At 41.9% G+C, this 26,844-nt stretch overlaps 1 protein-coding gene across 1 annotated transcript in view; it reads left to right on the forward strand.

Moving 5' to 3' along the window:
• Nucleotides 1-177: 177 nt before the first annotated feature.
• Nucleotides 178-26,844, forward strand: part of LOC134794855 (E3 ubiquitin-protein ligase TRIM33) — a 38,482-nt gene continuing 11,815 nt past the window's right edge. Inside the window, exons 1-15 of the mRNA XM_063766657.1 lie at nt 178-706; nt 3,222-3,462; nt 14,661-14,753; nt 15,349-15,381; nt 15,478-15,583; nt 16,704-16,812; nt 17,166-17,276; nt 17,914-18,062; nt 18,486-18,648; nt 19,224-19,368; nt 19,642-19,829; nt 22,147-22,327; nt 22,468-22,572; nt 22,814-23,008; nt 23,332-23,483. Coding sequence (XP_063622727.1) covers nt 533-706; nt 3,222-3,462; nt 14,661-14,753; nt 15,349-15,381; nt 15,478-15,583; nt 16,704-16,812; nt 17,166-17,276; nt 17,914-18,062; nt 18,486-18,648; nt 19,224-19,368; nt 19,642-19,829; nt 22,147-22,327; nt 22,468-22,572; nt 22,814-23,008; nt 23,332-23,483 — 2,145 coding nt within the window. The 5' untranslated portion in view covers nt 178-532. The remainder of the gene's footprint in view (nt 707-3,221; nt 3,463-14,660; nt 14,754-15,348; nt 15,382-15,477; nt 15,584-16,703; nt 16,813-17,165; nt 17,277-17,913; nt 18,063-18,485; nt 18,649-19,223; nt 19,369-19,641; nt 19,830-22,146; nt 22,328-22,467; nt 22,573-22,813; nt 23,009-23,331; nt 23,484-26,844) is intronic.

Raw genomic sequence — 26,844 nt, forward strand, 5'->3', positions numbered from 1 at the left:
AAATAAACCGCTGAACTTACCAACTCACTGTTATTTTTTAGTACATAATTTCAATTACAATAATTAATATATATTGTCTTATAGAGATACTATTTTTACTATTCTAAATATCACTTTTATTCTGCTACTTGAAATGGTTTTTGATATTTATTGTTAATCCATACTTTTTAGCATTAGAGCTCTATCTTGTCTATTAGTAGTTATGGTCGCGATCGCAAGTCAAATGGACGCATGTACTTTTTGAAAAAGATTTTGTTGATAAACTTAGCAATAAAGTTATCGGTTTCTCAGGAAAAATAATACTGGGAGAGCTGAATGCACAGGCGACTAACAATAATTAGTGGTATGCTTCGCTGAGGGATAAAGCCGCGTCCTCCGGAAGACTCAGTCGGCCACATCTCGCAATCACATTAAGCGGTCATTGCTGCGCTGCAGCCTGCGGAGCTCCAGGCGCTAGTGAAAGTCGGGCTCATATGGAGCCGTGGAGAAAATGCGTTTAAAGTGAAATCTGCGGTGAAGTGAAGTGTTTGGAATGGATAACGTAAACTTTGACGCGAGCGGCGAGGACATCGAGCGGGCGCTCATGGACCTGGGCCCGCTGCTCGGCGTCGCCATCAAGGAAGAGGCGCCAGACGAGCTCGCCGCGTCCGCGGCGCCCGCTGCTCCGCCCAGCGTGAGTACCGACTGCTCGCCCCGCGACGCTCTCGCGAGCGACACTTTACATTACAACCTTGGCGATTAGAAAGTCGGATGCGAGCGTTACCGCTTTCTCGTCCTTGACTTCTTTATCTTTGTTGTAAAACATAAAAGTTTTACTTTTGTTGGTTTATTTACGACTTGTGACAGACAACAGCTGATTAGCCTAGTGCATCTGACAGTAGGTATTAATTGATTCTCAATTGATTACAACTCGATTACAATATCATTCAATCAAGTGTGAAAGTGTTTTCATTCAAGTTTAGGTTACAGAGGGAAGGCTTAATTCAGATACCTATAGTCATTTTCATATTAATTATATCCAGCCACTATTCAAAAACTAAGATCTTATAAACTTTTACACAAGTGAAGAAATGTTGCAAAATTCATGAATGTGTACTGTTTAAAAGAGTTTGCATGTTAATATGTCTCCCTTTTGTAGATTTGTTAAAGAAGATGTAATAGCTGGTGTTTCAAATTACAGTATCATTAATAAGTGATTATTTCATTTCAACAATCTAGTATCAAGTCATTAGTGTCACCTGAGTGTGAGCATCATGAGTGTGAATCTACCATAATGCTAAAATCAACCAAAACAGGTGCATGAGCTTTAGGTCCCAGTTGCTAACTGAAGGCCCTTTCCTCTCAATTCAGTTCTCACACCATCTAAAAACATTGCTACGCCCAAAACTGTGTGTATTAGAGTTGTGTGCGCTGGTTCACTTACAAGATGGCTCCAAACTTGTAGGTACAATGTACTAGTTCGGTCTTTTAGTACATTCAATACAGTACACTAGTACACCGAGAGAAACTCAGCATAGTAAAGTAATGGAAATTGCAAATGTTTTGTAAAGTAGTACAATTTAAAATTAAATTTTTTGTCTAGCTGTCCCGTGAGTTGCAATGGAGTGACGGCTATGTGCTGGCTTGCTCATATTAGCCAATCTTTGATAATAGAGCATGAATGAAGTTGAATTGATCACAACTTTGTTGTTTCCAAGAAAATAAAAGCAATGTGTAGATAATTTTGAACATTTTCACTGACCACACAGCAACAATAACCATTTCTGATATTGATGATTACACTATTGAAAATGCACTTGCAAAGTTATGATCTGTAAATATTTATGTCAATGTTCAAAGCCACCCAAATTTAATGGATTACTCTGTACACGTCTGTGTTGGTCTAACTGGGCCAATCAAATTAGATTTTTTCCAGGAATTAATTCCCAGCAAGCTGGAATTTGTCTTAATACCTTCATTTGGTTCTAAATTAGTGTAATTCGAGTTTGCTCCATTCCAGGAGTTGTGGAAAAAGCACTTTTTTTTAATCTAATTTGATTGGCCTGTGCTTCTGCATATGATTATGTACAATGATGAATATATATAGAGCAACTAAAATGGTTGCTTCATTGAAAGACATACCATATGAAGAACGGCTTCAAGAATTAGGTCTTACAACATTGGAGGACAGAAGGAAGCGAGGCGATCTTATTGAGACTTACAAAATCTTGTCCGGTCACTACAATGTTCCAAATATTAAAGACCTATACACATCAAGTCAGAATGTAAGGTTGAGAGGACACTCTAAAAAACTTGTCAAACCTCCGTGTGCTAGTAACCCTAGAAAACACTTCTTGCCGAATCGTGTGGTAAATGTGTGGAACTCTCTACCAGAAACTGTTGTTAGTGCACCGTCGGTCAACACTTTTAAAAATAGACTGGATACACATTTTAGAACTTTAAAAAGTGCAAAATAAAATACAAGTGCTTCGATATACATGCATCAGCTCTAAGAGCTGCTAGTGTATCAAATAAAATAATAAAATAATAATAATATATTATTATATGATTGTATTACTGAATAGTTGTTTTAAAGAGGCTGAGTTTTTAGCACTGACCATCTGACCAAGAGCTCAGTTCGAAACTACCTTTTTACCACCACCAACATAAATAATACATTTATAAACATAAATAATTTATGATTTACTTAAATATATAACAACAAGTAAAACTTAAAATTAGCCTTCATTGTTTCTTACAAGGGTTAATAGAGAATTGGGTTAAAGTGATTGTGACGGTTGTTGGTCACTGTTTTCGTTTTTTAAAGGATTATTTAGGTTTTAGTCGAGTCAGTTAATCAGGCCTCATCTGAAGCCTTTTTTGAGCTCTTATAGTTGTTAGTAAACTAAATTAATAAATTAATTGCTTCTCAGTTGCTTTTCACTGTTATGATCATTTGATCTGAATTTAATTCAGAGGCCAGCGAGGAAGGAGGAGTTTGCTCGACGCCGACGCCATAAAAATTGTAAACAACGTAAGAAGCGTCAAGCGTTTGGACCAAATTTGGATGCCATTGGGCAGCAGGGCTATGAGCTTTGTCTATCTGTGGTCGCTCGTCTCCCGCCGTACTCGGGGGCCACCGAACGCATGCTTGATGCTAGAACGTAACCAATGTATGACAGTCGGCGTCATCGTTGAGCACGCTTTTCGTGATTGAGGCATGATGTAAGGTCTGTTGTCAGGTGGTGAGCGCGTGCGATGGGGCCGAGGGCGAGCGGCCCGGCGCCGACTCCGGCGAGCGCGCGGACTCGTTGGCGTCCCCGCGCGCCGGCGCCGCGCTGTCCGCCTCGCGCTGCGCGCTCTGCGGCACGGCGCTGGCGCTCGCACACGGCACGCCCAAGCTCATGGAGTGTCTGCACTCGGCGTGCGAGCCGTGCATCAACGCCAAGATCGAGGAGAAGCAGGCCTCGAGGGACTTCTGCGGTGAGTAACAATGCGAAGGTCAGAAAGCAGAACTGCCAATAGTTCGGAAGTCCGAGCGCGTTGCGGTTTTGAGCAACGCCAAAAGCCGAACTGCAGACGAGCAGAGCTCATAGAGTCCAACCAATAGTTAGTTATTGAGGGTGCATCAGTCACACGGTGCGCTGGGTCGTTACTTGATTGCAGTCGACGAATAAAAGTATGAGGCCAGTATATTACCAGGCACCGATATTGTTTTTAAGCGGCGAACTATTTACCTAGTATGAATGCATCAGATAAGCTAGTTAGGTGACGCTCGGCCTTTCTCAGTCCTCACGCGACGCTTCCCTGATTCGAGTGAAAGCCAGGCTGGCGAGTAGAGCTCAGATGCGAACAATAGCCGGGTTTGTTAAGATTTGAATTGGGTGATGATCAACGATGTCTCGGCCTCGTTAAAATCTTCTTTGGTGCTTTCGTCAGGCGTGGCTCACTCCGCGATTTCGTCGCTTTGTTACAGGTAGCTAGAAGTACATCCGTTCCACACCAATTTTGGTGGCTAGCCATAAGCCGCGCGTGGCGCTGTCGCCACATAGCGGCCATATCTACCTAGTACTATTATTTATTCTGTGCTTTCGTGCGACTGCAGTAACGCGGTTATCAGTCACCCTAATGCGATTTCGCAAGTTGCTCCTGTGTATGAGCGTGTCAGCGTTAGCACGTATATAGCGATGTCCCGCTCGCACACCGAAGTGACGTGCGAATTCGCACTCCAATGTGAAGACCGCCTGGCCTGAGGTCGAGATCGGACACCGACTAGCATGAACCGTACAACGCCGCTGTGCTGTTAAATAATATAATATAACAGTTTATTTAATAGCATATACAGGAAAAACATGGAAAATGCATTATTCATAACAGGTCACTTTAAGATTGTGCTCCTACACAATGTTTATGGTTTACGTTCAGATCGATTTGATTCCACACTTCCTACGCATCTCCTTCAATTTAATTTCCATTATCTAATCTTGCCAATTAAAAGATTACGTAAGTAGGCTATTCGTATAACAACAACACAAGACGTTTTTAATCAAATCGCCACATTGCAAATCGTTAAAATTTCCAATTTCTCCTTATCTAAAATCCGTTATTCGTTATACCCGCTGCAACCCGAACAATATCACAATAACTTGAATAATCCTAAATGTCCAAAATGTTTTCGGACAGCCCTGACGGCAGGGCGATGTATTATAAACATAACATGTACAAAAGATCGTTCTTGTACAGTCGCTGTTATATTTGTACTTTGTGGATGGGTAATTAATACACCATTTTGAAAGATCGTTCTTGTACAGTCGCTGTTATATTTGTACTTTGTGGATGGGTAATTAATACACCATTTTGAAAGATCGTTCTTGTACAGTCGCTGTTATATTTGTACTTTGTGGATGGGTAATTAATACACCATTTTGAAAGATCGTTCTTGTACAGTCGCTGTTATATTTGTACTTTGTGGATGGGTAATTAATACACCATTTTGAAAGATCGTTCTTGTACAGTCGCTGTTATATTTGTACTTTGTGGATAGGTAATTAATACACCATTTTGAAAGATCGTTCTTGTACAGTCGCTGTTATATTTGTACTTTGTGGATGGGTAATTAATACACCATTTTGAAAGATCGTTCTTGTACAGTCGCTGTTATATTTGTACTTTGTGGATGGGTAATTAATACACCATTTTGAAAGATCGTTCTTGTACAGTCGCTGTTATATTTGTACTTTGTGGATGGGTAATTAATACACCATTTTGAAAGATCGTTCTTGTACAGTCGCTGTTATATTTGTACTTTGTGGATGGGTAATTAATACACCATTTTGAAAGATCGTTCTTGTACAGTCGCTGTTATATTTGTACTTTGTGGATAGGTAATTAATACACCATTTTGAAAGATCGTTCTTGTACAGTCGCTGTTATATTTGTACTTTGTGGATGGGTAATTAATACATCATTTTGAAAGATCGTTCTTGTACAGTCGCTGTTATATTTGTACTTTGTGGATGGGTAATTAATACACCATTTTGAAAGATTGTTCTTGTACAGTCGCTGTTATATTTGTACTTTGTGGATGGGTAATTAATACACCATTTTGAAAGACCGTTCTTGTACAGTCGCTGTTATATTTGTACTTTGTGGATGGGTAATTAATACACCATTTTGAAAGATCGTTCTTGTACAGTCGCTGTTATATTTGTACTTTTATGGATGTAATTAATTAATACACCATTTTGAAAACACAAGACCGTTTATTTCATAAAACATAAACTGACAACACAAACAATAATCATCAGATATATCGGAGCGGCCAAGCTGTACCTGACATCGACCAAAGTGTTAACTAACAATTCGTAAATCTAATTGCCAAGACATAAGGTCATGTTAACTTTAAAGAGCCATATTAACTAAGAGACTCTATCATTGTGTTTCTATTACGCTGTTAGTATCATCAAGCACTATCATCGTGCATCGTCCACACTGCGTTAACTGACAATTGGTTTACCTTATTTGTTGTAAACATATAATCGATATAGATTGTTAAGAGTATCGGTGTTAGTACGTACGTGCGGTGAACAATAATTAATTGATCATAATCAGCATAAATCTAAGTGTTGTGAAACGTTCGGTGGCAGATTACTGATCGCGTAAAACTGCACGTGCCAAAATGCAATAGAAGTTCAACTATCTACATTCCTATTATCAATCACATGATGTGATGTGTGACACAATACGACGTGTGATGTGGTGTGGCCTAGTGGGTGGTGACCCTGCCTATGAAGCCGATGGTCCTGGGTTCGAATCCCGGTAAGGGCGTTTATTTGTATGATGAACACAAATATTTGTTCCTGAGTCATGGATGCATGGTGTTGGCTTAAGTGGCTCCTGTGATGTTGCTTATGTCCATGGGCGGCGATGACCGCTTCCCATCAGGCGGCTCGTCTGCTCGTTTGCTGACTATCACATAAAAAAATAATAATAAATATGGATGTTTTCTATGTAATATAAGTATGTATTTATCTACATATATAAATATGTATATCGTCGCCTAGCACCCCGTAGTACAAGCTTTGCTTAGTTTGGAGCTAGGTTGATCTGTGTAAGATGTCGCCTAATATTTATTAATGTATCTATGAATGTTGCAATCAAAGACAAAGGAATAGATGCGGGGAGCAAGGCAAAATAACTTAGCAACCGCGTAGTGTAAGAGCGGTTTCACATTAGCGTTTTTTTCTGCGCGTGTGTCGGTCATATCGGCGTTACGCGCTTATACGCGCGCTATATTTCGTTACGTTACACTCGCTTCCAAAAACGAGTTCATTAGGCGCGTGTATAAATCGCTATTCTGAAACAGCCTTCTGGCGAGAAGTTAAATTTTTTTAAACAATTTTACTGTCAAACAAAAAAGTAAAGCGCTTGCAGATCTACCCCTACCTACCCGCTTAGCTACTTTTCCTGACATACTGTGCTACACATAGCGAAAATAGTAAGGGCGCGCGCCGTACGGAACGCTTCCGTTTCCGCACCGCTTTCGCTTTCCCAGCCTCTACATCACTCTACCGCTAGAAAGAACTTGAAAGAAGGTAAGCGACCTTGACATGTCTTTTATTCGAAAAACGCTTTTTTAAAATCAATAACTATTACTTATGAAAGCAGAAGAATATAAATGATCGTATTAGATTCATAATTGTTACATATTTGCCGTAACTTATTTATAAAATGTGTTTTTCAATTAAAAGACACATCAAGATTGTTTATCTTATTTCTAATGCTAAAAAAAACGAACTATAGGTATATGGCGGGGCTACAGTACACATTTACGACTGTAGAGTCCACAATCTTGTCACACATACGGTACGCCTCATACGTCACAATTGGGAAGGCTGGGGAGTAAATAGGATAGCATAATGCCTGCCATATCTACATTGACAGATTTGCCCGCCGGAAAGATAGGCATACGTCTATACGTATGCCTATCTTTATCGTATGCCATAGACCTAGAATCCGCGCTCGCGCTTGACAGACAGCTTAAGTGTGCGAAAGGGAAGCCATCACGTATATGAACACTTTTGAGTTTGACGACGGCCGCGGACGGCCAAGAGCGTATCACGGTAATTTTCAAATTGAAAAATATACATGGATTAGGACGAAAAGTATTAAATAAAGTAATTCAGTGAAGATGGTGTCTTATAGCGTGCCGGATTGCAGTGTCACAGGGCCAAATAATCCAAGCAATTACTCATTTCAGAGGATTTATGATATTCCGAGCGAAATTTTCATAATTATATTGTGTCAAATTAACAGCGTAAAAAGCGTAAGAAGCCGGTTTATACAGTTCATTATAATTTATAAGTTTTTCTTCCTTTGTGTGCTAATATTTTATCACATTAGTCTATAATTTAAAATATTTTGTGTAAAAACATAACCTGTTACTTTACGCTTGACAAAATGTTCATATGACAGTATCGATAACTTGTCGGTATATTAATAGCTATTTAATTATTTCTTCACAAGACATCATTAAGACGAAACGGGAGCTGAGCTAAAAGTCAATTTTGAGATTTCAAGCTGAATATACCCGTCGCTCTGACGGGGCGTGAGAGACTGTATTTGTGTGTGTAATGCACGCACACAGATGCGTACGCTTGCACCCGCGCGCGCCTCATTGCCCATAGTCTAATAAAACATGGTCTTCCATTCCCAGAGTGACACGGGGCTACGTCACAACAACATGGCCGCTATATATAGCGCTATCGCATATTATCATATAGCGCTGTCGCATGATGACGTAAGCGCGTGTCAGTTAGGTGACCTAGAAAAGACGGGAATGGAGTACCAGGCGGAGTATATTATTATACCATGTCATTGCCGACAATTTGCAATGTTATTTTTCGTGCGTTACTGCCACGAGGCGTTCACTTATTACTTACTGTGTTGCGATTGAATTTTTTGACCCGGCTTACGTTTACGGAACTCGATAATCTTTCTACTACTGTGACTTGGCTTTGTTTACTTGACTTTGCTGATCAGCTTATTGTTTTGGACTCCGTGAGTTGTGGTTACCTATTGGACCGCACGCAATTCATCTACCTTTATTCAAGTAATTAAGCGTAATTAGCCGAAACCTTTATAAGAGTGTAATTCATAAGAAGTACATAAGATATAATTTATGTACTGGTTTGCTGTTAGCTTTTAATTGTATCACTTTACATATATGTTACTCAAATAACTAACACGGTTACACTGTTGTAAGAACATTATTTTTCAGGTAGGCCTTATTATACCTACTATAGGCCTTATTACCTCCTAGTACCTTAGTAGTAGTAGTACTACTACGGAAATTGATTCAAAGACTCAAGACTGACTTAAGTGGCAGTAGGGTGTAGGGTTTTTTCTAGGCTTAATGAGTTCGCTGAAGCTTATTTTTTATACTTAGCGCACAGAACCACTAGTTTAACAGTATCAGCTCTAACCACATGTCACCATTTTGTCCTTTACGTAACAAACTCAGGGGCCCAGAATATCCGATGTACCTATCAAATCAAGGTTCTGTACCAAATAAGGCCCGGTTATTATAGTTCGTTATTTTTTAGCATTAGAAAGAAGGTAAACAATCATGACGTGTCTTTTTATTAATAATTATTGAAAAACGCTTTCAAAAATTAGTTTATATTACTTATGAAAGCAAAAGAATATAAAAAAGTATATGATTAATACATACATACATACATACATACAATCACGCCTATTTCCCGGAGGGGTAGGCAGAGACCACGGATTTCCACTTGCTACGATCCTGACATACCACTTTCGCTTCCTTCACATTCATAACATTCCTCATACACGCTCGCCGGTTTAGGGTGCTCTTGCTCATTAATATGATTTATAATTCTAACATATTTGCTATGACTTATTTTTCAATGGTAATTTTTAATAAGACATGTCAAAATCTGTTACCTTAATGCAAAAAAAAACGAACTTTAAGCGTGCTAACTTTCAAAATTTCATTTTTTATAAGATAGTATAAGTAGATGGGCAAAAATTTTGCGTCCATGTCCACCAGTGAGTAAGTGATTGAGATACCTAAACATTTAACTTTATAATGTAAAATGATATAATTTACTAACCTACTCGTTTAATTTCAGGTAGGTTGAATAAGGAACCAAGTAACCATGGGGAGGAGCAGTATTTACTAACATTTTCTTTTTGGGTCTTCAGAGTGTATCGTTTCCTTTTTTTTGCACATATTACACTTAAATATATATTCTCTGTGTAAACCCTTACGTCTTTCAATGACAAAGGCAAGATCAGCAAATGTACAATTTGTATGATCGTGCCTGATATTTGAGATCACAGAAAATAAATATTTTAAATCCACTATTCTGCGACCTTCTAAAATTTTGTTTTATCATGATTCATGATCAAAAAGCTCGGATTCAATAGTCATATCAAACGTCGATTATGCAGTTGATGATGAGCTTGCATTTTCTACCATTGGTGCTGCAAATGCATCAACCGGTGGCGATAAACTTTGCCCTCTTGTAAAACAAATTACTATTGTGATTGTGTCCAGCAAAAGGCCAAAATTCGGTTTACTTTCCTGTTTAAAATATTACTAATTTATTCATATTTCAGATTAGGTACATAGGTAACTGTCTGAATGTTACAATGCCAGCTGGCAAATTCTATCACATTTGTTTGTTTGGTAGTCATGGTAACATTCACTTACATTGATATCCTTATTAAGATCTGTATCTTATTATCCAGACCTTAAAATATTGCCACCGTTGCCCTTTAAAAAAATACTGTTTAAATAATTGGCTACTCAAACAATGCTTCTATAGTATAAATAATGACTACACAAAAATGGGTAGTTTTGTATATAATGCACGAAATAAGGCCCGATTCTTAAGCGGGTTTAAATTTTGAGGCCATGTCCGCTATACTATACTATAGACAAAATATCAAGTTTAATAAACACAAAAAAAAAACATCTATGGGCCTTATTTTATAATTTAGGCCTTACTTTGTAATTTAAAGTAGAGTTAGGCCAAGAAAAATCTATAGCGATTTTGATAGAACACGCAGTGCAAGTATTATTTCAAACGTCGCTTCTATGAAATTATGACATATAAATAACACTTGCACTGCGTGTGCTATCAAAATTGCTGTAGACTTTTCTTGGTCTGACTCTAAAATATTCTTTATTACACCACAAACATAAAAACAAATTTAAAAAAAACCGGCGAAGTGCAAGTCGGACTCGCACACGAAGGGTTCCGTACCATTATTTATAAAAACGGTCACCCATCCAAGTACTGACCCCGCCCGACGTTGCTTAACTTCGGTCAAAAATCACGTTTGTTGTATGGGAGGCCCCACTAAAATTTTTATTTTATCCTGTTTTTAGTATTTGTTGTTATAGCGGCAACAGAAATAAATCATCTGTGAAAATTTCAACTGTCTAGCTATCACGGTTCGTGAGATACAGCCTGGTGACAGACGGACGGACGGACAGCGGAATCTTAGTAATAGGGTCCCGTGTTTTACCCTTTGGGTACGTAACCCTAAAACCGATTTACAATGTAGATAAAGGTAGCAACAGGCGGTCTTATCGCTGTTAGTTCTTATTCTTCGTTTGTTTAGCATTAGAGTGAAGGTGACGTGTCTTTTTTAAGCATGCAATCGTATAATTATTTAGCTTTTTTTGTAATAGTTATGTACTTAGTGGTTAATATTAGTATTTACTATTTTTTTTTCAATAATGCTTAAAAACGTAGTATAGACATGACAACCAAATATTAACGCCATTGTAGGGCAGGATATACAGAACATGAATCATTAGTACTGTCACGCTCCGTGATTGTTGAGCCATTTAGGGTTCTAGCTAAATTGGACATTCCATAGAGCACGAGTAAGTATGGAACAACCAATTCAGCTAGGACCCTAAATTGCTCGACAATTACGAAGCGTGCCTGTAGGTACCTAAAAATTTTGTTAACCCATTTTAACCATGCAATAAAATATTTTTGATTTTGATTTCTAATTTGAAATATTAGAATCAAAAAGTTCATAATAGATTGTATATCATAACTACAAAAATGTGTTCCCTACTCTCAACCCAAAACCCCTTGTATCTTAGGATCTAGATATTTTCACACAAGACGGTTTATCGATAACTTCTTACATCACTAGATTATCGACATTAAATGTCGACTATTGCCCATCACTTTTCTGGCTGTGTACGTATTTAGAAACTTGACTCCGCCCCTAAAATTAGTGCGATAGGGACAACTGCAGCTGAGGCGAAAAATCCTGCGTAAAAATGACAAAAATCGAGGTTTCGTAGTCCTCTTTTTCCTCCCCCAAAACTTAACCAATCGTAACCAAATTTGGAAATCTAAATGATTATGAAATTATCTGTGTCGGACCGTTTTGCTTTTTTGGCTAATTGATATCAGTTTTGAATACCACGCCTCTCATTGCGGCATAGTCTATTAGGCCATTTTGGCCGTTTTTGAAGGGCTCTAGCGCCTTAAAAAACAAAAATATCAAAAAAAGCAAAACGGTCCGACACAGATATTGACAATATTAATCTGTGTTGAAAAAATCATTGCTCTAGCTTCAAAAACCACGGAGGAAAACGAGGACTACGTTTGTATGGAGGAATGACCACTCCTGTTGGCTCTTAAGATATTAGCTTTAATAACCGACTTCAAATAATAACAAAAAGTAAATTTAAACTTCACTTTCCAACACAGTAAGAGTTACATTAAGATAAGTCTGCAACTATTTTGATAGCAAACGCAGTGCAAGTGTTATTTATACGTCATAATGTCGTAGAATTTTGACCTTTAAAATAACATATTTGAAAAAGCAGTCGATAAAGCAATCAAACATCGACAGATTATTAATATGTTGTAACATGACATCACTATTTTTGATCTCACATAGACAATTTACGCACACACTTGCATTTCATTTTTGGTCACACTTTTGAAGATTGAGAGTTGTTCTTGTCTATACTTGTATAGGCAAGTATAGATCCCTTAACTTTCATCCAATGACAATGCCCTGTCATTTTGGGCGATTGTGCACTACAATGAATTTTACTGTCCGGCAGTCCGAGTTTTTACGGTCCGATATGGCACGCCATTAAATGTATATAGTAGCTTGTGCACTAGACGTAATTTTACCGTCCGACATTTTACTTTTCCCCATTCCGGACAGTTTTTTTCCGGTCCGAGATGACAGCTATGAAAAACGTGTTTATGCTTGTACACTGCGTCTGGAATTAATATTATTCATGACTTGGCCGGGCGGAGGCGGGCTAGGGGGGGTGTGTTTCATGCCACTGCGCCGCACCTGCGAGTAAAAAGACGGACAAGTGCACAAGCCAATCATCCGATTTTTTCATGCCACTGCGCCGCACCTGCGAGTTAAAAGACGGACAAGTGCACAAGCCAATCATCCGGTTTTTTCATACCATATCGGACCATGAAAACTCGGACTGCCGGACAGTAAAATTCATTGTAGTGCACAATCGCCCTTTCACTATAAGGGCAAATCGTACAAATCGTAACGTTAAATATGACGGGAATTGGTTTACCTACTCGTACCTTTTTGCAATACGAATAAAATTGAGAATATACAAACCGGTTTGCCCCGGGCACAACGCAGGCAGGAGACGCACATGGGCGACCTGTGCTTACTTTTAATTTAGTCCACTGGGTCACTGACCGCTTTATCTTTATAATCATGTTTTTGCCGTAAAAAGTTTCAAAACTGAATTTTATATTTAACTAAATTTTCTCTCTATTAAAATTCATTTTCAGGAGAAAATTATTTTAATCTGCTTTATAAAATGAGTGCATCGTGATTTGTACCATCTCTGAGTGAATTGACCACCCTCGAGCCTTTATTGCATTGACATAAGGTTGACAAAAGGTCGGTTAAGTGTTGTTCTTCGTAAGTCACGTCCGATTCCGACGACGGTGGGCCTTCGTTTTAGTTTATTATGTTAGTCGTGCGATAACGTCTGCGGTTTTGTTCTGCGGCTGCCTTTTTATGCACACCTGCGCCCGACTCTCAATATTAGTACTCAGGTCAAGAAACTGGCTAATAAGAGTAGGTAATAAGTAATATCGTTCACGCAGAATTGTCACTTAAAATGTTGCTATTAGTACAGACACCATCATCAGTTATATGTTATATGGTAACTGTCTGACAATCACAGCCTTGTAATAGTCATTTAACTGTACAGAATTGTACTGCCATCGTTATTTGACAATTCTTAACCCTTACCGCAATGACATTGAGGTCTCTCAATGGTCAGTAAAGATTGTTACTGTTAGTATGCAGTGTACGTGTTATTTAACTTGCATTAACGCTGCGTCGTCGACTTTGCACACGATGCATATTTAACTGACTACTTTATGATTTTAGCAGTCATGTTTGTGACTTATAATGAAGTTTTTAAATCGATTCGAGTTTGTGACCCGGATGATAATAATATGGTTTGATGATAGACACGGAACATGGCCATAGAAACTTTAACAGACCAGCACAATGTCCCTGGGTTATAAGACAGTTAATTATCTTATAAATAATCAAATATAAACATTACTCAGTAAAATAATGTTTTTTCATTCAGCAATCTGAATTTAGCCATGTTTAAAATACTCGCCCTTTTAATATGATAGAAAATTGTCCCTGGACCTTTATTCACACACCAAACACTCACACACTCACGCACACACCAAAAACACACACGCACGCATGCGGCAGACTTGAACCAAGGTGTGCCTTATCAGTACCAGCCGGTTCGTACAAATAGTTTCACCATCGGCATAACTGACTATTTGTGAAACCTAATGGAACCGGATAATAAACTAAAATAGATATCAATATCATTACTAAAAGAAAAGTGACAAAGCCCTCGAGAGGCGGAGGCGGGATTCGAACCTGCGTCTTCAGCTGTTGCGGCTAACGCGCTGGACCTCTAGCCGCCGCGTCACGGCGGTACCCGCTACCCGCACCAATATCTCCACTGTAAAAAGACTATTAGGCGTCTTTGTCTTTGGTTGTGACCGGATTAGGTCTACTAATGGCGTATTAAGTTTTGCCATCGATTATATTTTATAAATAGTAACGCTATTATTGTATTGCAGGTGGCGACCGCATCACGGTGCAGTGCCCGGTGTGTCGCCTGCAGTGCCAGCCCGCCAACATGATCGACCAGCGCTTCGTGTTGGAGAAGATGTGCCCGGACACCCCGCCCGCAGGTACCCCAACCTTACATAACCCTGTAAGTGGAAGCGAGAGGCCGAATAGCGGCGTATTTAAAATCCCGACGTTTGGATGCAATAGTCGATGAATTGATGGAGGAAGTTAATAGGCACAGATACTACTTGTGTTTTTACCCGCCATACTGACTTGTTCGCCAGAAGCGTACAGTCGCCATCATATATATCGGAGCGGTCGATGCGCTCACAAATATCTGGACACGCATCCATTGCCACGGTGCTAAAGTGCGTGTTCAGATATTTTAGAGCACCTCGGCCGCTCCCGCTCTGATATATATCTATTGGCGACTGTACATTAATTCCAAGTTATTATTTTACTGTCTTCACGCGTCTCACCTAAAACCAGGGAGGGCTAAGTTATTCTAAAGCCCGAATAATGCATGATTATTATTACAGTGGCAGAGCGCGACCAGCACTGCAGCAGCTGCGAGGAGCCGGAGCCCGCCACCAGCTACTGTACAGACTGCGCAGAGTTCATCTGTGACAGCTGCGTGCAGGCCCACCAACGGTTGGTACCTACTCTATTATTATTACAGTGGCAGAGCGCGACCAGCACTGCAGCAGCTGCGAGGAGCCGGAGCCCGCCGCCAGCTACTGTACAGACTGCGGAGAGTTCATCTGTGACAGCTGCGTGCAGGCCCACCAACGGTTGGTACCTGCTCTATTATTATTACAGTGGCAGAGCGCGACCAGCACTGCAGCAGCTGCGAGGAGCCGGAGCCCGCCACCAGCTACTGTACAGACTGCGCAGAGTTCATCTGTGACAGCTGCGTGCAGGCCCACCAACGGTTGGTACCTACTCTATTATTATTACAGTGGCAGAGCGCGACCAGCACTGCAGCAGCTGCGAGGAGCCGGAGCCCGCCGCCAGCTACTGTACAGACTGCGGAGAGTTCATCTGTGACAGCTGCGTGCAGGCCCACCAACGGTTGGTACCTGCTCTATTATTATTACAGTGGCAGAGCGCGACCAGCACTGCAGCAGCTGCGAGGAGCCGGAGCCCGCCACCAGCTACTGTACAGACTGCGCAGAGTTCATCTGTGACAGCTGCGTGCAGGCCCACCAACGGTTGGTACCTGCTCTATTATTATTACAGTGGCAGAGCGCGACCAGCACTGCAGCAGCTGCGAGGAGCCGGAGCCCGCCACCAGCTACTGTACAGACTGCGCAGAGTTCATCTGTGACAGCTGCGTGCAGGCCCACCAACGGTTGGTACCTGCTCTATTATTATTACAGCGGCAGAGCGCGACCAGCACTGCAGCAGCTGCGAGGAGCCGGAGCCCGCCACCAGCTACTGTACAGACTGCGCAGAGTTCATCTGTGACAGCTGCGTGCAGGCCCACCAACGGTCGGTACCTACTCTATTATTATTACAGCGGCAGAGCGCGACCAGCACTGCAGCAGCTGCGAGGAGCCGGAGCCCGCCACCAGCTACTGTACAGACTGCGCAGAGTTCATCTGTGACAGCTGCGTGCAGGCCCACCAACGGTCGGTACCTACTCTATTATTATTACAGCGGCAGAGCGCGACCAGCACTGCAGCAGCTGCGAGGAGCCGGAGCCCGCCACCAGCTACTGTACAGACTGCGCAGAGTTCATCTGTGACAGCTGCATGCAGGCCCACCAACGGTTGGTACCTACCTGCTCTATTATTCTAGTGAAGGTTACCATACGTACGGCCCTAACTAGATTCTTTTTTTTGACATTAGTGGTCTGCAGGAACAGACTGAGCTGAAGACTTAACCCCCATGGCTTTGCCATTAAGGAAAAACAACTGAATTGACAAAAAAACTCCATATAATTATCGAACCTACTCACAATTTACGAGAATAGCTTGAGAAATGCGACTTGTGAAGGTTCTCTGACTAATACATTAAAAAAACACTTAATTAGTAATGAATGTCGGCAGGTTAAAGATCACAAAAGACCACACAATCAAGAGCAAGGACGAGGCGATACAAGAGCAGCAGGCGTCGCAGCCCGCCGCGCACGACATGTTCTGCACGGAGCACCCGCAGGTAAACATGCTCTTATTACTACTTACTATCGCGACTGTTTCGCCTATCTCGTCCCTTTTTGGTGGACGTAGTTGTTTCCATTTATAGGTGGACGTGGTCGAATGCGCTGCTCGCAAGCAGTTAGCGATCCTTTAGGAAATTATGAGGCTTTATGAACTTCAAGATTAATAAATAAATCATTTATATTAGACCAAGTTGATCCATAATTTGTTAGTTAGTGTTTCTTAATAACCATGTCAATGGCACAATACAAAAAATAGAAACCATTTGTATGGCCAAACATTAAGATTAGAATAACCACGTTAATGCCTAAACCATAGTGATGCCCAATGACAATGTCATATTGATTTCAGGAACGGCTAAGCCTATTCTGCGAGACGTGCGACCGGCTGACGTGCCGCGACTGTCAGCTGCAGCACCACCGCGACCACAAGTACCAGTTCAGCACGGAGATGGCCCAGCAGGTATGTCACCACCCCATCATCAGCTGAGCCTGTTCTGCGAGACGTGCGACCGGCTGACGTGCCGCGACTGTCAGCTGCAGCACCACCGCGACCACAAGTACCAGTTCAGCACGGAGATGGCCCAGCAGGTATGTCACCACCCCATCATCAGCTGAGCCTGTTCTGCGAGACGTGCGACCGGCTGACGTGCCGCGACTGTCAGCTGCAGCACCACCGCGACCACAAGTACCAGTTCAGCACGGAGATGGCCCAGCAGGTATGTCACCACCCCATCATCAGCTGAGCCTGTTCTGCGAGACGTGCGACCGGCTGACGTGCCGCGACTGTCAGCTGCAGCACCACCGCGACCACAAGTACCAGTTCAGCACGGAGATGGCCCAGCAGGTATGTCACCACCCCATCATATCAGCTGAGCCTGTTCTGCGAGACGTGCGACCGGCTGACGTGCCGCGACTGTCAGCTGCAGCACCACCGCGACCACAAGTACCAGTTCAGCACGGAGATGGCCCAGCAGGTATTTCACCACCCCCATCATCAGCTGAGCCTGTTATGCGAGACATGCGACCGACCTGGCGCCATCTCTTGACAGTTGCTGACCCCATTGTGTTGGTGTTACTATATTAGTTGTTTGTTCCAGGCTCGAGCGCACATAGCGTCACTACTGTCCGAGGTGTCGTACAAGCGCGTGCTGCTCGGCTCCGCCATGAAGGTGATCCGCGAGAGGCAGGTGCTCATCGCCGACAAGAAGAAGGCGCTAGTGCACGAGATCACGCAGACCGTCGTCAAGTGAGTACAACCTCGTACTATTTATAGGCTACTGTGACCACTCACATGATTGATATTTTTCAGTGACCTCTATTATTATTATAAAATAAGGGTGACAGCTGGTAACTACAGTTACCAAAAGCAAGTGAGTGGTTGTCTGTGACCAACATAAAACACTGAGTTATTTCCACGGGACGGCACATTTTCCAAAGCGCTGAAACGCGTCGTTCACAAAACGCATGCTCCGTGTGTGTGATTTTGTGGCCCTCAAGAAGTAATTAAGGGAGTGTATAGTAGTACCTAGTCATTCCAAAGTTGTATAGTAAGGTAAGCAGTTACCAAAGTGACCAATTCGAGTTTGTATTTATGTAATCTACTTATACTAGAAATAAGATTGCGTGGGCTTCTTACTGGGTGGCCTTTATAGATTTTTTTTTTTCACAGACTAACGAATGCGATAAACACGCGCGGCAAGCAGCTGGTACTGCGACTAAACGAGGTGTGCGACGGCAAGCAGCGCACGCTGAGCGAGAAGAAAGATGCGTTGGAGCAGCTCGCCAATATCACCGACCACTGCGTGGAGTTCGTCAGCGCCGCGCTGCAGCAGGTTTGTGGTTCCTGTACACTGCCCATCGGTGGGCCTTGTGTCTTTGACAATAAGGTTTACGATCAGTTAACACTGTGGACGATGGTTCTGAGACTGAACCGAGTGTGCGACAAGCACCGAGTGCGCTTGAACAGCTCTCCGCAGAACAGGTTTGTGGTTCTGACCACCAGTGGAGTGGACCTTATTTTTTGTGCAATAAGGTTTATGAATTAGCAGTTCACCATCATTCCACAGTTTTCATATACTGACTGTAGACATAGTAACTAATATCAGGGGTGCGAAACTCTTGACTTCGGCCAAACTCGGCTCCACTCGGCTCAGCATTGCTCCGAGCAATTATTAGGGTTGGCCACTTGACTTCCTTTGGCGTGTACGACCACAGATAAGATAATCAGTAATCACATGAATTTTGACAACCCTAAATAGCCGTAAGGGACAGTGCCATATATTAGAAAGGGACAGCATGATTCGACCCTGAACCGCTGTCAAACATCGGTTTTGTAGGAAGTTTCCTTTCTGTACGGCAGTACTATTATTTAATTTTATTCTGTGCTAATATAGTTCATTGTTTTCAGGGCAGCGACACAGCAGTCCTATACAGCAAGCGCGCTGTATGTGCACACCTACAGCGCATTAAAAGCCGGCGGGCTGACATCCCCAACCCAGAGATCCCTGTTCGCATCGCACTGGCCTTAGACAAGCTACCCGATCTCGTTAAAGGTACCTATGCTATTTTATTTTGGAAGAAATTGTGCTAGAAAACTTCTCGACTTTATTGGTAATATTTTAGAACGCAATCGAAGTAAAAATAGAAAGTTTAATATGGCGGCCATTCTTCGATTTATTTACAAATGAGGACATTTTTAATTTGTTATGTTTTATATGACAATTAAACATCTGCTTCAAATAGATTTTCGTACCTAATTGATATTTAATGAAATGTAAGTGCCGGTAGAATCATGTGGTATAGGGTGTCGTGTTTTTGTTGTGTAGTGCTGTCTTCGATCGGGGCCATAGTGGTGGACGGCAAGGTGGACGGCGGCGGCGCGGCGGCGCAGGGCCCCTACCACCCCCCTCCCCCTCCCGCGCAGCCCCCCCACCCCGCGCAGCCCCCCCACCCCCCGCAGCCCGCCACCGCCGCCGTCAGCGCCGCGCTGCACCACGCCGCCGCCATGCACCAGGTAATACCAACCACCAACCGATTACACCATACACATGCTGTCAACCACGCCAATTAACTAATCATATATGTAGGTACACTACGCTGCACTTATACCTACACCTTACATTTGGCTTGTCAACAAGTCCATAATTAACATAAGTATCAACACTTCTATTTACACACTTCTATTTATACACAGCTCACAAATTATCACCCGTTATCATTGAACACAAAACTTATATGTATAATTATAACAACAGTATAGGTACCTAGTTCAAACTACTCATAACAAAATAACATAGTCATTGCTAAATATCCTTAACACGAGCATATTTTTTTACATAAACTAATATCTTTATCTGAAATAATTTAAACAGAAATAATAAAGTAATAATATTTCATGTCTCAGACATTGGCCCGCTACCAGGTCAGTCCCGGGTGTTTCTGCAGTTCAACCCCCACATGCTGTGGTCCACCCCGATACTAAACGGTTGTAGAAACACCCGCTAGTCGTCTCGATGTTATATACATAGAAGCACAAACCACAATGCATGTTTTAACCATTTTCTTGATTAGAAAGTATTTGGTAATGTTTTAGCTAATTAAGAAATGTTTTTATTTCGTTATAAACTAATTTATTGGCAAGATCCAAAATAATTTATGGTCAGCATGACTATCTTATTGGATAACTTTCGTACGTGTTAGATTCGTCATTTTCGTTTATTGTAGCTTTATTTGATCTTTTGACCGCCTGACGTCTAATACTCATACTCACTTTAAATTCTGAATTTATTTACCAAATAATCTTTCACAGTTTATTGTAGTTTATTTGCATGATCATGTTACGATCTTAACTTGCATAGTAATTAAATGGCGTCTTGTACCTACGTTTTGTATGGTTACTAATTCTTAACACATTCACTGCCCTTTGCGCTACATACGGCTTTTCCCGTGTTATCGGCTACGCCCGTAGCGCGTAGAACGCGCTGGCAGTGAATGTGTTAAATAGTTTTTTTTTTCTTCATTAAACTTAGGTACATATTAGTTAAAATTTCTGAATAAATAATACCCTTACAGTACCCTTAAGCTCTGGTTTCCTAGGAATGCGGTGCCGTATAGCCGCCGTAATACAGCGGTGAATGACGTCACTACAACTTTTTCTAGAGGCCGGTGATTGACACCGTAACGTCAAAAAGCGGTGTCGCTTAGCATGACGACCGTCTTGACGGTGTCGATAGTTTCGTGAACGTTTTATTTGATAGCGGTGAAGCCATTTCTACTAAAATCTCAAATGCAACGAGATTTGAATAAATGATCTTCCGCACTACGATTACTTTCCTCTTCTGATGATAGGTTATCCTCATTAAAACTAAATCAAGGTCGTCCATTTTCTCTCCTGCCCTAGTAGCACGGTCGCATTTTTATTATTTGTCACCATGCCTGTCACGTTCTAACAAGTATGTAAGTGCGAAAGTGACGGACATAGTGATAGTCGATAAAAATGGAACCATGCTGAGCCCGCTGGATATGTTTCATTTGACGTTGGTGGCTGACGGTGTGTTATGACGCCGTGGAACTGTCCACATGTCGTCACCGTAAAGACGGCCGTCTTTTTGCGTCCGCTACATGACGGCACCGCTTTCCTAAGAAACGAAAGCTTTAGCACAGCGAAACCACTTTATTTTCAAAAATAATTTTATTCGTATAGAATAACAAAACAATAACGTCGTAACATACATACTATATTTAATTACACAAACGGGTCTACCGCGATATAACTTCAGTCGATCGCGAGAGAGGCGATTGAAATTAAAAAACACCCTAAAAATTTCAATCGTGAGGACGGGTACAAATTATCGTCTACTTGGGGACCAGTGATTCAAATGTTGAAACCAGCGGATATATCTTCGGACCAGTGTACGGATACTGTGAGTGTTGCGTGTCGTGCCGTAGACAATAAACATTAAACTTTAACGGGTAGCTGCAATTTCTTTGTCTACCCCGAACATTTTTATAAACTAATTTCGGGTAGTTTAGTGGTGTTTTATTAATATCTCCGTTGACATTTGTTGGGACGTCAGTCTTTCCGTGACCACAGCTGGTGCAACTCAGCTGAAACGTCGGAATTAAAGGTAAAAACAATGAAATTATATCGCGGTAGACCCGTTTGTATAATTAAATATGTGTACAAAACGCGAGAGTTTAAAGTGTTATATACATACTATAACAAAATAAATTGCAGTTTTCGTTGGAATATACAAGAGAGGCAAATATATATACGAGACTTAGATTTTTGACATCAGTGGTAATCTCTCTATATAGTGACATTTCCACAGCAGTCGTACGCGAATGCGGGCATGGGCGGCGTGGGAGCGGCGGGTGTGGGCGGCTACATGTCCGCGCTGGCGGCGCTGCGCACCCGGCCGCACGGCCCGCACGCCGCGCATGCGCTGCAGCAGCACACGCCGCTGCGGCACGCGCACGTCACCTCCACCACGCACCCGCACCACCTGCACGGTTCGTATAACTTCGGTACCGTGTCATCTAAAATAACATTTTACAATTTGTAAAAGCCCCGAGGAACCGTGTGGGTTGACGTGACGGGGCTCTAACATTACTAGACGGGCTAAACCATAATATATTGTTGTGTATGACAGGTATGAGCGAGCTGAATTTACGCGGACTCCTGAATCAAGGGTCGGGGCGTGGCGCGGCGCGCTCGCCCTTGCAGCCGCATCCCGCTATGCACCACTATCAGCAGAGTGAGTCGTAACTACCCACTTTTTATTTATCATATTTAGCAGAGATTCCCTAACCTGTTTAAAATTGTATCGTTAAAACTGGCATCGTTAAAATGAGCCTTTAAGGTAGCTCAGCCGATTCAGGACTGTATTGAAAATTATTAATTCTCGAAACACATGTGACGTTAGCTTCCGCCGCTTCTGTATAACTTTGTATCGATTGTAAAGTAGTATAGTCGTTGACGTCTCGTTTGTTCTGTAGTGATGGGCGCGTACGCGAACAGCGCGTACGCGGCGGCGGGTGTGGGGGGTGTGGGGGGGGTGGGAGGGGGAGCGGGCGGGCGGCGCTCGGGCGGGCCGCGCACCCCCTCCCCCGCGCCGCACGCGCCGCACACCCCGCCGCAGGCCGCGCCGCAACCCGCCAAGTGGCACATCCCGCAGCAGGGGCTCGTCAACGGTTAGTATTTCATCTGGAAACCTACGTAACGACTATCATCACTATCGCGCCGACCCGCTCCGCCGAGCGGCACGTCCCGCGGCGGCTCGGGGGGGCTCGTCGACGGTCAGTATTGATTACCCTGAAAACCTTAAAACGAATACTTTCATAAAAACTCAAAAATGAGTCTTTTTTAAGTGACCGAATCCTCCTTCCGTCTCGATTTTGTACTACAGTGAATAAACGGGTGGACAAAAAGGGGCAATCGACCCGCCACTCAGTATTCCGGCTATAAAATTGAGACGGGTATTATTCATGTAAATGATACGACACTTGTTCCACAGGTGGGTTCGACATGTCGACAGGGCTGTGCTCGGGCTCGGGCTCGGGCCCGGGCGGCGCGGGCGCAGACTTCAAGATCACGCTGGGGCGCGCGCGCGCCGCGCCGCCCGCCGTCACCTCCACCAACCCCAAGACTCCGAGCCCCAGTCTCAACGTTAGTCATTGTTCTACTGAGAAAACACTGTTTTATAACCTCAAATATATATACAGGGTGGAAAGGCACGACGATCCTTCCCGGAAGTATTAGGTCGTTTAAGTGATACAGAGACTATTGGTAATGGTAAGAATCGTTAATTGAGTAAAAAATAAAAATTGCAAAAATACTACTTTTTAACTGTGGTGATAACCCTATAGCATGTGCACATGACGGCTAGATTAAGGATCTCCGTCGGGAAAGCTCGGGACTTTACACTTTTTTCCGATCGTTGACAGTATCGCAATGATGTATGAATGACGCATAAATGTCAAATAAATCAAATGCATGCAAAAATATTACAAACAATTTTATTACTTTCTTAGATAATTACTTTTTTCCAATATTTAATACTATCTTCTTTTCACATACGGTGTTCAAATGTACCTCCGTGTATTACAACGCCGCCGCAGCCCGTACCCGAGTATGTCGATGCACATGCGATATAGTGTATGCTCTTCGTCATTTATCCTCCGCAGAAAGCACCAATTAGCCTTTGTCTCATATCGTCCGCAGTTTCACATTCCGTTTGGTTTGGTACACCATATCTTTTACACAGCCCCACAAATTTAAATAGCCACGAGCATCTAACATTTTTATTTGAAGAATATGACATTCAATAAGTATAGTTCAATGAAAATTTAATTTCAAACATCAGACGTCTTGTCTACGAGTATTTCCTACCACGCAAGAAGGTTTGTTAGTTTGGTATTGAAGAAGTATTTATTCTTGATTTATTCTTAGTATTTCATTTTTGCAAGTTCATTTGGTGCAACTAACACAACCTACATGTAATTTTTTATTATTTTAAATAGTTTCCAATTATTCGAAAATAATTTTGTGAAACGTGTTAAGAAACTAAAACCTTTTTATCAGTCAAGGAAACCAGAGATATTTATTATGAAAGAGGTTGTTGTTGTTGTTATTATCATAACTACTTTATTTACAACTGAATAAATTCACATTCTATGTTCAAAGTGGCCTCCGTGCATAATAATGCAGGCTGCAGCCAGGGTTGGGCAAAATACTGGCTTCCACGTATTTCAAATACAAATTACAAAATACATTTTTAAAAGTATTTGAAATACCAAATACAAACTACTTTGGTGACTGGTATTTGAAATACAAAATACAAATTACAGTGTTTAAAATAATGTATTTCAAATACAAAATACAAAATACTTTTCTTTTTTTTTGTTTAATCATTTAGTTTTTTTTAACGAATATCCTTTCCTAAAAACGTATAGGGTCATTGCGCTTGTTTTCGTCCTTCTCTAGTTTTCGTCCACTTGACGAAATTTGAATATAAACCTACATTGCTGCACAAATTTGGACTGATTTCAATCCTTAGCTAAACAGTATATCTGTCTACATATAAAAAATATATTTCGCAAATAGTAAATTAAAAATGAAATATATTATATGCTAATCTGTCAAGTGGTCGAAAACTAGAGCATGGACGGAAACTACTACAATGACTCTATCCCCTGGCTGTTGACGAAAAGTTCTGCGCAGAATAGCTCGCGCAATGTACCTATTTGCGCTCGTACAAGTCGTACATTATATTTAAAAAAATGTTCCATTTTAGGATCATAGAATTTAATAAAATGTATTTTGTAGAAATGTATTTTGAACCTTGAAGTATTTGAAATACAAAATACTAAATACATGTGAGTGCAGTATTTGAAATACCAAATACAAAATACTTTTCCAGGTAGTATTTGAAATACAAATACAAAATACTAAAATGTATTTCAAATACGTATTTCAAATACATGTAATTGAAATACTGCCCAACCCTGGCTGCAGCCCGTGCGCGAGTATGTCGGTGTACCTTTGCTAATATTCGCTCTCGAACGTTTCTACGGCGCAGGCTGGCGAAAGCAATGGTTAACCTTTGCCTCATTTCTTCGGCGTTGTCACACTCCGTTTTGTACACTATATCCTTGATAGTCCCCCAAAGAAAAAAGTCTAGAGGCGTCAGATCCGGAGATCGTGGTGGCCAACGATGCGGTCCGAACCGGCCGATCCATCTATCTCCGAATTCGTCGTTCAGGGCTAGCCGCACTTCGTTAACAGAATGGGCCGGTGCACCATCTTGCTGGAACCATACTTCTCTACGCTCGGCCACTGGTAAATCGTCAAGGTAATTCTGCAACTCCGTATTCAACAGTTCCAAGTATCCAGCTCTGTTCAAAGTTGGAGGCAAAAAAACAGGTCCAATCAGTGTATCCCCGTGTATTGCAGCCCAGACGTTAACGGACCACCGATATTGGTGACCCGAATGTCGGTATTCGAACGGATTTTCTACTGCATACATATGTTCATTTCGCCTATTCCACATGCCGTTACGGGAAAACAAACTTTCATCGCTCCAAATAATGCGGCGGATGAACAGGCGATCTTCCTCCAGTTTATTTAAAAGCCAACGGCAGTATGCTGCTCGTACAGGGCAGTCCCTGGGCAGCAGAGCTTGAACTCGCTGAATGCTGTAAGGGTGAAGACGTGCACGTTTCAAGATTTTGAGTACTGCGGTATGAGTTAGGCGGAAATGTCGGGCTGCCTGCCTCGAACTAGCCCTTGGATTTTGCTCGAAATACCGCAGCCACACCTCCTCCCCGTTGGTCGTTTTGGCCCGTTCGTGGTACTATGGGCTCATTATTTGCCACGCGATCAATGGCCCGTAAAATTGACATACGGCTAGTTGGGTGTGGTGGAGGATATCTTTGTCTGTAGCGTCGTAACGTCTCGGCGGCATTATAATTACACTCCCCGTATAACATAAGCAAATTTAGGTAATCGCGGGCTCCCAAGGGGCTGTCCATAAATTACGTCATCGATTTTGGACCCCCCCCCCCTATAATCATCCAAAAATCATGCTTCAAATGACCCCATTTCCTCCTACTTCATGCTACCGTCATCCGATGTCCAGACCCCCCCCCCCCCCCTAATTTGAAATGACGTAATTTATGAATAGCCCCCAAGGGCATTTTGGAACTAGGTTTTATCGCGTAATTTGCAATTTGTGGCACATTTAATTTCAAACATCAGACGGTCTGTCTATTTCCTACCACGCAAGAAGGTTTGTTAGTTAGGTATTTAAGAAGTATTTATTCTTGATTTATTCTTAGTATTTAATTTTTGCAAGTTCATTTGGTGCAACTAACACAACCTACTTGTTATTTTTAATTATTTTAGATAGTTTCCAATTATTCGAAAATAATTTTGTGAAACGTGTTAAGAAACTAAAACCTTTTTATCAGTCAAGGAAACCAGAGATATTTATAAGACGATTGCGTACTTTTGAGTGGTTGTCAATGTC

This window comes from Cydia splendana, chromosome 11 (genome assembly GCF_910591565.1).
Source record: "Cydia splendana chromosome 11, ilCydSple1.2, whole genome shotgun sequence".
In the NCBI taxonomy this organism is placed as follows: Eukaryota; Metazoa; Arthropoda; class Insecta; order Lepidoptera; family Tortricidae; genus Cydia; species Cydia splendana.